The sequence below is a fragment of the Rhinolophus sinicus genome, linkage group LG01, assembly GCF_036562045.2.
Source record: "Rhinolophus sinicus isolate RSC01 linkage group LG01, ASM3656204v1, whole genome shotgun sequence".
Classification (NCBI taxonomy): domain Eukaryota; kingdom Metazoa; phylum Chordata; class Mammalia; order Chiroptera; family Rhinolophidae; genus Rhinolophus; species Rhinolophus sinicus.
The window spans coordinates 44,665,051-44,679,833 of record NC_133751.1 but is presented as its reverse complement, the minus strand read 5'-3'; the positions used below and the strand labels follow the sequence as shown (position 1 = coordinate 44,679,833).

Here is a 14,783-nt window from a genome sequence, read left to right as displayed (position 1 = left end):
TCTTTAAAAATTATACATATTTAAAGTGACTATTGTTGCTCTTGGTAAGAAGCAATGCAGTTTTCACTAAATCCTCCTATTTCTTCACTTAGAAAATCGCTGATTCACTCTTTCCTGTCTGTTCCCGTTGCAATCACCCTGGTCTCATCCCAGATTACTGCAATAGCCTCCTAATCTGTCTCTCTTCTGCCCCACGTCCCACAATTCATCTCCAAAGGGAGGAGGTACACCAGGTGTTCCTAAGGCTTCTTCCTTCCTGTGTGAAGCTCAGATTCTATGAGACAAAAAAACAGGAAAAGAAAACATGGCAGTTTCTTTCCCTACCCCACTACTATCCTTACCTTTGGCGATGATTCAAATAAGCCATTTAGCTTAATAGTTAAATATTCACTAGATAGATAAGTACATCGGTAAGTGGGTGGGTACGTGGCTAGATATAAATGCATAAAACTGAGGGGGGGGTAGCTAGTTAAGTGAAGATCAGGATTTTTCAGTTATTTCACAGTTTCAGTAACTCCACAAACATTCCAAAGATGGTTTTATTTATTGTTACTATGTATGACAGAGTGTGTGTCTTTTTATTTTCATTTGTTTACAACCTGTGGTGATCTGGCTTCCACCCCTATTCCACGGACGTTGCTCTGGACAAAACCATCACATCTCCATTACTGTTCATGCTCAAAGACACACTTTAGCCAAATTTAACCTCTCAGCAGCATTCAACTATTAAACCCTTCCTCCCCTTATGGGTTCTCTTCTGTTGCATTTTCTGACCCCACACTCTTTCTTCCTCTCCAGTGAGTTCTTCCTCCTCTGCCTGTTCCTTGTTCCCCGGAGTGCGATGCCAGGCAGCCTGCCCTCCTCTCCTGATACAATCTCGCTAGTTGAGCACATCCCCCCACGTGATTCCGGTCACCGCTCACATGCTGGCTCTGATTTTCCTCCTGAGAACAAACCCACATACCCCACAGCCTACTTAACATGCATGCTCGCACATAGCAGAGGTGCCTTACACGGAACATATAGGGACCCAAGCTCTTCACCATAACCGTACTTTGCCTTTTCTGTTCTCTAACTCAGGGAATAGAATCCCCCAAGCAAAGAGCCTCGTATCTCTCTCTCTCTTACCTCTCTCCTCACCCCAACATCTAATCAAACACCAAGTCTTGTTGATGCTACTAAATACATCTCAGATCCACCCCTTTCTCCCCATCTCTCCTGCCAACACCCTACTCTGGTCACCATCATCTCTTGTACAGAATGTGACAGCCTGTTAACTCGTCTCACTACCTCCAGAGTGGAGATTGGAAGGCTGCACGATTCCATTTCCTTCACTTCAGCCTGAGCAAGCTTTCTAAACCACAGATCTGAATGATGACATCCCCCTTGTCCTCAAAATAAAGTGCAAACTCATGGACCTGGCTTTATAAGATCCTTCATGGTCTAGACCATTCTTGCTTCTGCATCCTCAGCTCTGACTCCCACCTTAATGTCTACACTGGCGTCATAATAGCTGATCACTTCCCAGAATAGGCTGTGTAATCTTCCTCTCAGCTTTTGCACTGGCTAGTCCTCCTGTCAGAAATGTTCTTTCCTCACCCCATCACCTGGCTAACTTCTGTTCACTCTTAGAGTATCTGAACTCTAAGAAGATCCCTCTTAGAAGATCCCTGAACTCCCCAGTCTAGGTTGGGTTCCCCTCCCCTTTGCTACTAAAGCACCTTTTCTCCCCTTACAATCCTGTATTGCATCTGTCTGTGCCCCACCAGACCACACGCTCCTGTGGCAGGATCACACCTGCCCTGCTCACGGCTATCCCCAGGTTACAGCAGCACTGCCTGCTCCACAGTAGGCTTGTCAATAACTTGGCTGAATGAGTGAATTCAGTGTATAAGTATGTACAATAAATTACTTTGAGAAGATGCTATTCTTCAAATTCTATGAATCACCTCAATAAAAGTGGTTTTGTATGGCAAAAAGTCCATCTTATAAAGACATTAGGAAAGCACTGGCATCTCGTACATCTAAGTCAGGGGTGTCCAAACTGCGGCCCGTGGGCCAACTGCGGCCCGCGATCCATTTTTTATTGGCCTGCAGCAAATTCCAAAAATGTATTTAGTTTACATAAATAAACCAGGTGCGGCAATACGTACTTCACCTCGAGTGACTGGCCCGGCTGTTTGTGTGTTTTACTGCATATGGCCCTTGGTGAAAAATGTTGAAAAAAGTTTGGACACCCCTGATAAGTATTTCTTTAAAAAAAAAATGTTATGTCTGGCCCTTCAAAATGTGTTCCTAATTACATAATAACTAGTTCCTAAGACCAATGAGGGATATATCATTTGTTAATGTCCAGCAAATCTTGCCAGTACAGTCTAATAATTGGAAATACAGGAATGTCAATCCATCCATAGCCTCCCCTCCACTGTCAGTTAGATTTTGTAGAAAAGAGTGCTGCGACGGCAGATTTTCTCCTGGGCCAGCAGAGTCTCTCGTCTGGCATTTGATTGGGCTTCTCTTCTGTGTTTTGATACTGGGAATGAGGCAGTTGAAGCCAAGAAGCTAGATGCAGTGCCGAGTATCCTTGGCAGAGAAAATATTTCTCCATTTCTATCCAAATTAATCCTTACAGGCCAATAAATCAATACACAAGGAGAATGTGTAATGATTTTGACCATCTGGAATTTTAAAGGCATTGGTGGGTGTAACAGCACTACCTCGCTCCACAGTAGTTACGAACAGTTGGATATTAGCTCCAGGTAGCATGAACATGTTCCCCTCCCCCTGTGATACCACCACCCTGATCCAGGGCTGGGGGCTCTTGACTGCTTTGCAGAATCCTTGCCCTGCCCTTGAGTCAGCCAGTTTGATTTCAGTGTAAAGAAAGCAGGTTCAGCCATTTTCCTTCCCAATACCCTCGTAAGATAACACACTCGATCAAGACTCTGTCTTCACACCTGGCCAACTGTTGTGACAATCAGGTAGTCAGAAATAAAAAGGGAGAAAGTCAAAATATCAGTACAATATGATTGATCAATACAATAGGAGTGATTTTTTTTTAAATCTGACTTTTCCATCAAAATGACTGGCCCAGTTTTTTTTCCTTAAATAACCCTAAATGAGAGGGGCGGATTTCCACTGTGGAAGGTAGTGTCATCATGGGCATTAGCTATAGCAGGTAAAATTCTTTATCACTAGGAAAAAATGTTGCAAAGGAAATTGCTTCTAAACCAATCTCTGTGGTGGCCTTGCCCTGAAGCAAAGGAAAGAGGAAGAAGAAGGAACCTATTTATATACCCAGACATCCTTAGCTTACTTTAGTTATAGCTATAAATGCTACTCCTGGTGGATAGCCCAACACTTTACAGTAGCCCTAGCAAGTGACTGTCCCTCCCATTTTAATGTGGTAACACTGGGACATAGATTTGGCAACTTGTTCTAGGTCATACCACAATTAAGCGATGCAACTGGAATTCCAACCAGTCTAACTCCCAAACTCCTGCCCTGAATCACTACTCCCAGTATAAAGACTATTTGCAAGTTTTGCAGGCCCTGAAACAATTATAGAACTTAAAAGTTGTTGGTCACCAGGACATAATTTCTTTATCAAAGAGTTTCTTATTTAAATTATTTTAAAAGCAATAACAATAAGAGAAAACAAAAGGTTGGGGGAAGGAAAGTCAGGAACTACCCAGAAATCCCACTACATTAATAAATTAACCGTTATCATTTTTTCATGTTTCTTCCAGTCTTTGTTCAATCTGTGTACATAATTATATGTAGTTTCAAAGGCCATTTTCAATGACTAGTTAATACTGAAACAAGAAATACATCAAATCAGTTGTCTTCCCCCAAAAAATTATTTTGATTCTTTCCTCCACATTCTGGGTTTCATTTATTTTTCTGCAACAATAACAACAAAATCTTAAAGAATTCTGATTCACACAGCAGATGTGAGGATTAGAGGACCTGCTGGCTAATTGGAAATGAGTTCCACTGAAAACAATCACATAAAAACAAACTATATAGGGTAAATTCCTATCCCTGATAACGTCTCAGGATACACCAAATTTATTTGTCGCCAGCAATCTCTGTTTTGGTGGAATGCTCATGCCCTGGGTCTCTATATCAGCCTTTTCCAAGCTGTGTTCTGGAGAACTGTGATCACACACACACACACACACACACACACACACACACACACACACACTGTCCAATAACATATAGCAGAAGCTATATCCCCTTTGAGGATCTAGCTTCGAAAGTCACATCAGGTCAGTGTCATTGCGTTCTGTTTCTCAAGGGAAGTGTCCAAAAACAGGCAATGGACTTTACCTCTTCATGAAGTGCAGCAACATTCTAAAGAGGATGAAGGACCAGAAATACTGCGGTAGCCATTTTGAAAGATGCAATCTGCCATAAAAGGGGAAAAATGAAATATCTTGAATTCTGGCTATTTACCAGAATAGTGTGACTTTGAGCAAATAATTGCATCTCCTTTTGCATCATTTGTTCACCCTATCCTGAATAACAGTTACCTCTATTTTTATTTTTATCATTGGCCAGTGAACTTCTTGAGAGTAGTATCCAGAGCTAGGTGTTTTGTTTTGTTTAATAGTCCTATAATGCAAAACCCAAACACATAGTTTGGATTCAGTAAATATTTCCAATACTTTATTTTTTAAAACTAGTAGAGAGTTTCCCTGTACCTTTTCAGTACCTGTAGACATGGCTAAAGGAGAAGACACCCCTCTGGAACCAAGTCACACTGCTTGTAGTTCACCATCCGCATACAGATCCTTTATCACATGGCTGTTGTCACACGGAGCATGAGACAAGGCTCCAACCCCAGGACCGTCCGCATTTCCTCATGTCTATGGTAAAGTAGCCCTGCAGTCACAGGCTGCTAGTTGCCCGAAGAGCAGCTAGGAGGCCTGCAAGAAATAAACAGCCTCTGAGATGTTGACCCCACAAAACCTTACTCCCAAGTGGCAGCAAAACCAGGCTTAGTCTCCAAACCTCCAGTTCCAGGGCACCTTCGGAGCCGGTCTTTGTGGTGAATGCAAATACCACTGGAACCACAAACATAGGTATAATCATGTGAAACTCCAGCTCTGCAAAGGCATTCGTTGCTAAGAATAGGCCAATAACTCCTGCCCCTTTGGAGGACAGGTTTTGCTCGCTATGTTTTAATATTCCCTTCCTCTTTGCTCCTCGCCAGAGGAGAAGAATAGAAAGAACAGAAAACTACCTTAGAGTCTCTGTTAGAAATGGCCCTTAGTTGCCTGCTGACATCCTGCTGCAGCCTTGTATTGCATTATTTCCAGCCTCCTGTGCCTTCTCCTCTCCTTCTCGTCATTTCCAATTTTTCCTCCCCACATTTCTGTGGCTAATCTGCTGACACACTGTTTGGTGAGAGCCTCAGGCTGTTTTCCCAGGTGCCTGCCAACATCTGCAGTGATGGCCAGCTCCATTAAACAAGGAAGCACACGTAACCTAGAGGCAACCAGAAAATCGATGTTGAGTGCTAGTACCAATATGTTTGTTTTTCAACACTTCTGAACCACACAACACAGTTTACTGTTCGTGGGACTGCCTCCTCTATCTACCCTGGGAGATATTCTTTTTCATTTACAAGTATAAAATAACACTACCTGCCAATTCCTTAGTTCTTAATGTAACAAGTTCTAAGCACTTTACATGCATTGTTCCACTTAACCTTGCACAAGCACTCTCAGTTTCTAAGAGGAAACCAAGTTGAAGAGGTCACGTGACAAGGGGCATAGCCAGGATCCTGCCTGTTCTACCTGATGCCAAAGCCTACGCATTTTCTTCCCTACATTGTTTAGATTGGGGAAAGGGCGTGCATGATAGATCAATTTCTTAGCTCATTGCTTTTTGCCACCCCTTCCGGCTTGCTTCCTCGGTCTGCTCCCCCTGCTGGAGGTTTCCTGCTTCTCCTGTGCTTTAGGATCCCATCTCCAAGTATACACGACGGTCCTCACGAGCTTAGGAGTCTGAAGCAGGGTATTTTGAGTGTAGATATCTGGCTTCTCTGACCCCCGCTGTCTCGTCATTCTTTTGTTTTGTTTTGATTTTTCAGAAAGGTTTTATTAATTTTGAGCCTTTCAGTTTCATTCAGTAAATCAATTCCTTAGTAGTGTTGTCACCAGAGCCCCCTCAGGGTTGTAAGAGACTGCAGATTTCACGGGGTCAAACCTGCATCTCATCTGTGCATTGTCTTTACAGCACTCCTCACGTTGGTCATTTTGTTTCTGTTTGAAGACTTCTAATGTTGCGGAACCCATCCCTCAGAGGAGGAAGCAGCCCATTGCATGTTCAGGCTTCATATTGTATTTGATAAAAGTCTGTCCCTTTGGAACTGCCATTTACTCATCCTACTTCTGCTGTCTGTATAAGGCTAAGCCGCATCACCCCTGAGTCATGCTTTTCTAGGTGAATTACTCCATAAACAGGGTTACTCTTGCCCTTTCGTTGTTGCCTGAGTAGACTCCAGTTTGTCAATGATCTTCACTACATGGGACACCCCAGACTATACCCAGAGCTCAAACTGATTCTGACCAATCCAAAACAAAACAAAGCAAAACAAAAACCTCTGACCAATTCAAATTCTATCCCATCCTTGATCAGGGTGCTGTATGTCTATGATTGCAGGCCCAGGTTGAATATGTTCTTTGAGCAACCATCCGGAATCCTCGACTATTACTGAGCTCTTAGTCAAGAGCTTAGTCAAGAGATGTGGTGAGTGGGGACCTTTCAGCCAGTCTTCACCAACCTGGGCTACTGGGTCTAAAGACAGTGAGGTCCCAAACTGCACGTAATTTCCCTTCAACAAAAACTGCTTATTGGGTGGCAAATACTTGACCCAGCCTCTCATAGTGAGTTTTCATTCCTCACAATGCAAGGGGTACTCTCTTTTCTTTTGCATATACAGAATGGGTTGGTTGGCAGGTTGGTTGTTTTTTGAAAGTTTTGATCCAGTAACAGTTAATCATTGGCTGGCTGAAGAGGCCAAAAGAAAGCCAGCCCCCTCACAGGCAGAACCGGCATATGCTTCACACTGCTCAGTTCTTTCACAACACAACCCCAGCATCTTTCTAATCGACAGTTATGTTTGACCACAAAATTGAAAGTATCTCTATTTTAACTCAAGGATGACCAAAATAGACCTATGAATGGGAACTGATACTATGCCACTACTCCTTACAATCTCCTGGTTCTACGTTGCTTGTTTTCTTATTCTTTATATTTTAATCTAATTAACATTTAATTTTGTCATGATTCTTATAGAAATTTTTATTTTCTAGTTTACAATCAAAAAGTGAAGGAAAAATGTCAAATATACTTTTGGGAAAGTGCTTTAAAGTATAATTTTTGGAGATCAGTGAACAGGCTTGAAGCCCCCTTCAAAAAAAAAATGTGATCCTGGGCTAAGATCTCCCTTTCCCCTTATGCTGATCTTTTGAGCCAATCTGCATAGACAAATATGCCTGAGCTATTTGTCTAATAAACCCAGGCTTCTCACTGTACAAATGAGAAAACGTAATATACAGATGGGTTAAAATGCCTTGCTCAAGTTCATGGGAATGATGGCAGCTTCTAGCACATACCTGTCTTCTTCCAAACCACTGACACATCCTACCTGTATTGAAGGAATTCAAGGAGGCAAGAAATTGCTCTGGTGGGGCGGTGGGGGGGTGGGGGGTGTCATTGCAAAAAACATCATGGAGGAAATAAAATTGAAAAGAAGTCAGAGTTTTTTAACCAAATCTTACTTTTTCACCAAAATAATACATGCTAGCAATAGAAAATTTGGAAAATGCTGAGAAGTACAAAGAAAGGTGATGGGGCAAATTGCTCAAAATCCCATCCCATGCAAGCAGTGCTATTGGTGCATTTTTCTATAGTTTTTTTCCCTACACGTATTATTTGTTGTTGTTTTCTATCATTGTGATCATACTACTGCTCAAGGAACATTGTAACTCAAAGACTATTCCATGTTGTAATGAACTCTTCCTAAGTACCATTTTAATTGCTACAAAACAGTCCATTTTTACCATAACATTCTTAACTTTTTGAATAACTAAGTAGAAGGGAAAGATTTAAATGAGGAGAGGAAAGCTGTCTTCAGAGGACAAGGATATGTATTTACAGCCAACTAAAACACCAAAATACTCAGAGATGTATATTTGAGCTTTGAGGTTGTGGGCGTTTTTTGTTCACTCTTTATATTTTTCAATGCTACAAAAACACTAATAAGAACCTACTTTAATTGAGCATTGACCATGTGCTTTATGCCATAGATACATTTTCTCATGTAGTCATCATAACTACTAACGAAGATCACTATTATATCTTCATTTTAAAGATAAGGCAAATGAGACCTAGAGAGATTAAGGAACTTGCAGAAGGTCGGTGATGGAGCCAGCATTTGTTCCCAGGTTCAGCTGAGGAGAAAGCTGCCATTCTTAAAAACCATCATACTGCATATCCCAAATTGTCTATAAATATCTACCATTGTTATAATCAGAAAGCTGTTTTTAAAAATGAGCATGGATTGCAAACAATAGCACATTTCTGGTGTAAGCAGATAACTTACTACCTGTAGAATATGAACAACAATCTACCAAAATCCCAGAACAGCTAAGAAAATCATCAATACATTCCCCTGAGGCATGACTAAAAAGTTAAAAATTCAAGTATGTTTCAGGTTTCTCTCAAATTGATTAGAAATAGAAAAAAGCAGTGTTAATTGCAGTTACGTGAATGAAGTCTGGATTCTGAGATTAGAAGAAAATTGATTGTGCTACAAGTAGTCTTCCGTAATTAAATGAAATTGTGCTGTGCACTTTAATTAGTCAGCAGAATTTATCCTAAGTGGTAACAGTCAGGCCTGGTGTAGCTTATTAAGTGAGGGCCTGGCAGCCCACCTCAGCTGAGGCTTGGTTTTCCACAGCGATCTTATTGATGTATAGACCGCTCTGATTTGAAACTTCAGGAAAGGTAATGCGTCCTTTTGTAACCCAGATGTACACATTATAAAATCCCCCTCATTCTTTCTTTCACAAGACTTGTAAAAGCTTTAAATTCTAAGGAATCTCACTAAGGGAACATATAACTGCCTTAGAAAGTACTGGAAATCATTGGCATTTCACATCACCCACCAGGGGCCTTGGGAAAGTCAGTAAACACTGAAAAATTCACTTACCAGATTTCTCTTCTTATCTATGCAGACAGGTTGAACCTGCATCTTGGAAAAGCTATTCAAGAAACTGAGTCTCCAAAAATTTTTCTCCTAACTCCTCAGTACCTAAACCCTCAGTTGTCAGGGTATTAAAAGAGGAAAGTTAATTTATTTCTCTTTTTTGTCATTTTTAACCTTTTTTAATTATAAAATCAATGCATACTGAGAAAATCCAGAAAGTATGGAAAAATGTAAAGAAGCAGGAGAAACATCACCTATGATCCCTTCATTCAAAGATAGATTACTCTTAACGTGGTAGCATATTTCCTTCTAGTCTTTTATCTAGCCATTGCTTTTGTATATCTGAGATTGTTCTGTTTGTCTGTTTGGTATTCTACTAGAAAGACTCATTGAAAAAGAAATTTTGAATTTCATTACTAACATTAACCTGAATAAGTGGTGGCCATTCCATGTGCTTCCAGCATCCGAGACACAGATTGTCAAGATGCCCTCAGTGAAGGGAGGCCCCCACTGAAAGGACAGGACCCATTTCTGTTGTAGGATTGAATATTCTGGATATAAAAGTTGCCCAGTGAACTTGAGCAATTTATTTAGTGGCCGGGAATAATCACATTAAGCTTGCCTTTATTCCCTGAACATTTGTATGCAAAAGACATAAGGTTATATTTATCATTCAAAGCAACTTTGAAGAAGAGTTCCCGCCACAGACAACCACCACTCAGGCATGATGATGGAGTGGAGGGTGAGACCAGGGGGATTGAAAGGTGAAGGACAACCTCAAGTCGGGTTGATGGCATGTCAACAAGTCACTGGACTTAGAACTGTAGAAATTGAGATTTGCAGGTAAAGAGTCTGGATCTCAGTCCCAGACTCAGGTGATCAAGGAATACCCACTTCTTTGTTTTCTTTAAAGAAAATTATGTGGTTTCTAAGCATCTCTCTTACCACACTGGCAGGTAACTTGGGTTTCAGCACCAAATCTGGAAGGCTTCTGTGGTGCCAGAAAACAAGGACAGTCTTCACCCTTTTATCTGTCATGCTAACTGCTAATAGCCGAACGAGCCCCAAGTGGTTCCTTCAATCCAATTCTCTCTATTTCCCTGACCCATGGGGATCAGAGTCCAAGCCAGTCCCCCCACCCCCCAGTCACACCCTCTCATCCTCTTGGAGGTTGGGCCAATTTGCCCGGGAGCTACCTAAAAGCTAAGCACCGGTCTCCCCCTCATCTCAGAACCTACCACCCTCTTTAACTGTGGGTGTCATTGGATGTGGCCAGTTTCAACATTTTATTCCTCCTCAGAACTCATTTTGATCTATGAGGAAAACTGTCTTTCTGGAAATAAACTAAATGATTTAGCATGTTCTTAAATCCATCTCTCTTAATTTTTCCTGTCTCCTAGTCAGACACAGAGTTTTGGGATAAGATGCAAGCGGAATGGGAAGAAATGGCCCGGAGGAACTGGATATCTGAGAACCAAGAAGCCCAAAATCAAGTTACGATCTCAGCTAGCGAGAAGGTGACCAATCTCTTCTTATCCATGCTGACCGGTTTTCTCAACCTCTTGGGATAATTGTTTAATAAATTAGTAGACAACTATTTTGTGAAAATCCACGAATCAAACAGACAATTTAATGTCAATCTGACCTAGAAGAAATTCTGGTCGATGAAAACAATATAATCATCTAATATGTGGAGGCAGCAAAGCTGGAATGGAATAGCTTTATTTTTATCGGTGTGAAGGAAAACAGTTTGGCAGCCAACCAGAGCTTGGATCTTGACTGCGGGCCAGTTGGAGAAGTAACTGACATTGAGGGTGGGTTGGAACAAGAACTGGGCTAATCCCACGATGCTTTTTGTCGTCAGTCACGTGAGCCATGTCGATGAACTAACAGAAGTGATACCAGTGGGCAGGGAAGGGAAGCAGAGCTCGGGACTGTATTTCACCCATTGTCATTGTGCAGCTAACAAAGAAACTCAGTGGTAAATATACCGTTCACACAACCAGGTCAAGTCCCAAGGAGATTCCTCAGGAATACTTCCCTGATCGGAGCCCCAGCAAATATGTGAATGCAGTGAACAACTAGCCAAATTACCCATGAAGTCCCAGTTACCCTTCAATTTGTACTTTTAAAAACAGTTGGAAAAAAAAAACTTGAGAAATAAGTTTAAATAACTTGAAAGATAGAGATGTGGAATTTTCTTGCACGGGGTGGGAGAGATATATGAGTGTTATGGTTTTTGTGGTGGTGGAAGTCTCCATAATATTTAGTTCTGGATAATTTCTGTGATACTTAGTTCAATCCAACAAATACTTATTTGTGTCTACTCTGCACTAGATTCTAGGGAAATGATGATTAATAGTCTCTGAATTTAGGGGATTTACATTTTAATCTACATAGTCATTAAAATGTATTTCTCTTCCCAATGATCTGTGTCCCTCAGCAGACCAGGCAATTTCATAAAGTCAGAACAACCACCTCATTAAAAATAACTGTCTCTTCCACAAAAGGGAAAAGTAAGTAAGAAGGAAGAACATTGATACAGATCATCAGACTTTGGGCTATAATCCTTGAACCTGAGGCATGGCTGAGACCCTGAGCTTACTTCTGAGACCCCATATTCACAACACCACTGTATAAGCTGGTCATACCCTGTGACTTTTGATAAGGGGTTTTGTCTTTCTAAGCATCTATGGAGAATACAGGTCTCCATTTGTTCTATTTTAAAACCTTAATAGCATCAACAGACTATATCATTTGTATCTATCAAATTAAAAGGATTTTATGATAATGTATGCTAGCAAAGTTGCAACAAATAATGTCTCTCAGATACTTCTGATGAGAGTTTAAATTGGGACACATTTTCTCCAAAATAATACAGCTACACATATCAAGGGCCTCCAAATAGTTCATAGCTTTCAGTCTAATAAATTTCTCTAAAAGTCTATCATAAGGTAATAAACAAGGCAGACAAAGACTTGAGCATGAGGCTTTCACTGTTGCTTTACGATAAAAAAATGAAAGTTATTTGAATGTCCATCAATAGGGGATTGATTAAATAAATTTTAACATAATATAAGTAATTATAATAACTAAAATTAAGTGAGGCTTAAGCTACAAAACTTCACATATAATATGAGCTTATTTGTTTAATTTATATACCTATAGAAAATACTAGATTATTTGTACATTCTGCATTGCTTACATTTTTACAATAAAAGAATATCTATAACTTTAAAACATGCATTCTCAGTGGGTAATATGGCCATCAGTGGGGCAAAAACTGGTTTGAGGAGTGGGAGGGCAAAAAAAAAAAATCTTAAATATTACTATGGTTTGTAGCCCTCAAAAGGCCACAGGACGTAAACAGATGCATACTACGTAGTACTAACACTTCAGGGGACTGGGTGGCAACACACAGCAAAGTGTCCAAAACCTCAGTATTTTTAAAATCTTGGGGAGAAGTGGCTAAACCAAAATGAACAAAAGAGATAATCAGAAGGAAAACAACTCCCAAAATATTAGCAGTGATGATATTTAGGTTGCGGCATTATGGGTAACTTTTTGTTTCTTTTTATTTTATTCAATAGCAAAATAAAATTTATACATTGAAAATGTACAGTCTTAATAAGGAAAAAAACAGTAATTGAAATTTAATTGTAATTACATTAATTTAATTCATTAAATTAGCTTAGTGATATTAAATTAAAATTTTGAGCCTGAAGAGCTAAATCGATGGATCTTGTGTTGGCCCTTCTCTGTGTTGTAGGGATATTACTTCCACACTGAAAACCCCTTCAAGGACTGGCCTGGAGCCTTTGAAGAAGGTTTGAAAAGGCTGAAGGAAGGGGACCTGCCAGTCACCATCCTGTTCATGGAAGCAGCAATTCTTCAGGACCCTGGAGATGCAGAGGTGTCATTTCCCCTTCATCCTGCCCGGCTCAGAAATTGGCTGCATGTGCTAAAGAGGGACAGAGGGTGACACTGGGCTCTACTGGGTGGCATTTTCATCAAGTAAAGGTTCCCAAAGGAGTTAACCTGGTTTAGTCTGATATAACCTGTTTCCTAACCATATCTGCAGTATCTACAGTGCCCCAAAGCAAAAGGTGGGGCCAGGAAATGAAAAACTAAAATTGCCTTCCTGGAAGCCCAGCAGTGGATTTTGGGGGTAGTGCACCATCTTGCCTGGGTCTACAGCCATGCTATAGCTCACTCTTGATTTCCTCACTCATCTATTGAGCACCTACTATGCCCAGGGAGTGTGCCAGACACTGGCTTTAAACACTGAAGATCTGAGAAAATGAAAAAGTTGAAAAGACATGGAGGTGGTTTATCTGGAGAGACAAATAAATAAATCAGTGCAGTGTCATAAATGCAGCATCAGAGCACGCACAGGAGGCTAGGAGAGCCAGCCTTCCCCTACGAGGAAATCCAAAGCTGAGGTTTGAAGGAGAGGGGATTAATTAAAAGCAGCAGGGGAGTCGAGTTGTTGGTTAGAGGAAATGGTATGAGGGTAGCAGAGGGACCTGAAACATTGGGTCAGATGGGGAGAGGTGGAGAGAACGGCAGAAGAGGAGGCAAGGAGAGGTAGACAAGAATTGGAACGTCATCCTGTAAACCATGGGGAGCCACTAGGGAAGAGGGACACATTTGGATTTGCATGTTAGAAAAACCCCTTTCTCTGAGGTGGGAAGGGTGATTGGAGACAGAGGCTGCGAGGACAGCAAAGAGGCTTCTGCGATCCGATTTTGGTCCACTACACTTCCAAATCTGCGAAGGCCTTTAAAAAGATAGAGGCAGGTATAGAGGCTTCTTGTTTACTTCGTGAATGATTTTCAGGAAACATAAGGGATATTCCCAGAGGAATTTGCAGAAATTTTAGGGAAGGTATATACAGTTGCTGAGAAGGCAGCGTAGAATAGTGGTCAAGAATCTTGGCTCTGCTCTTCTAACTTTGTGGGTTCAAATCACGCTCTGGTGCTGGTTAGCCACGAGCCAGGGACAAGTCATTTAAACCTAAGCTGTCGTTTCCTCATATGTAACCATCTCATTGGATGTTGTGAGGATTAAATTAGTTCATACAAATAAAGGGCTCAGTTCAATGCCTGGCACATCAATATTGAGCCTTCATTATTACTATTGGTTGTACTCATTTTGTGTGGGAAAAAAACAAGTACACTGATCCCTAAAGCCCCTGGTATCTTGATGATCAACCTGTTCATTGATAGTGAAATGAGGTGGAACTGAGAGCTGGGATTCTGAACCAAAATATTGGACATTTTTTAAAAAAGTATATGAATCATTGTAGAAGAGAAAATCATTACATTAATAGAAAACCATAGGCCACCCCCCAAAAAAATAATATCATCTTACATTTCAAAATGTTATGTGTTTTCATGTGTATTATATCACTTGACACAGCAACCCGAGAACATTTAAAAAAAAAAAAAAAAAAAAAAGGTATATGTTATTAGCCCAGATTCATGAATAAGAACATTAGGACACTTGGTAACTAGTGAACCCTAGACAAGGAACCAGGGCTTCTGAATCGATGGAG

The 14,783-nt window shown here is 40.8% G+C and overlaps 1 protein-coding gene across 16 annotated transcripts in view; it reads left to right on the top strand.

Annotated features, from left to right (window-relative positions):
• The window catches only part of PEX5L (peroxisomal biogenesis factor 5 like), a 203,830-nt gene that overhangs the window by 172,584 nt on the left and 16,463 nt on the right, over positions 1-14,783 (top strand). For all 16 annotated transcript variants that reach the window (XR_012494900.1, XR_012494889.1, XR_012494899.1 and 13 more), the window contains 2 exons: positions 10,627-10,743; positions 12,996-13,139. Coding sequence is in view for 13 of the 16 variants with exons in the window: in XM_074328363.1 (XP_074184464.1) it covers positions 10,627-10,743; positions 12,996-13,139 (261 nt within the window). In the remaining 3 variants the exon portion in view is untranslated. The remainder of the gene's footprint in view (positions 1-10,626; positions 10,744-12,995; positions 13,140-14,783) is intronic.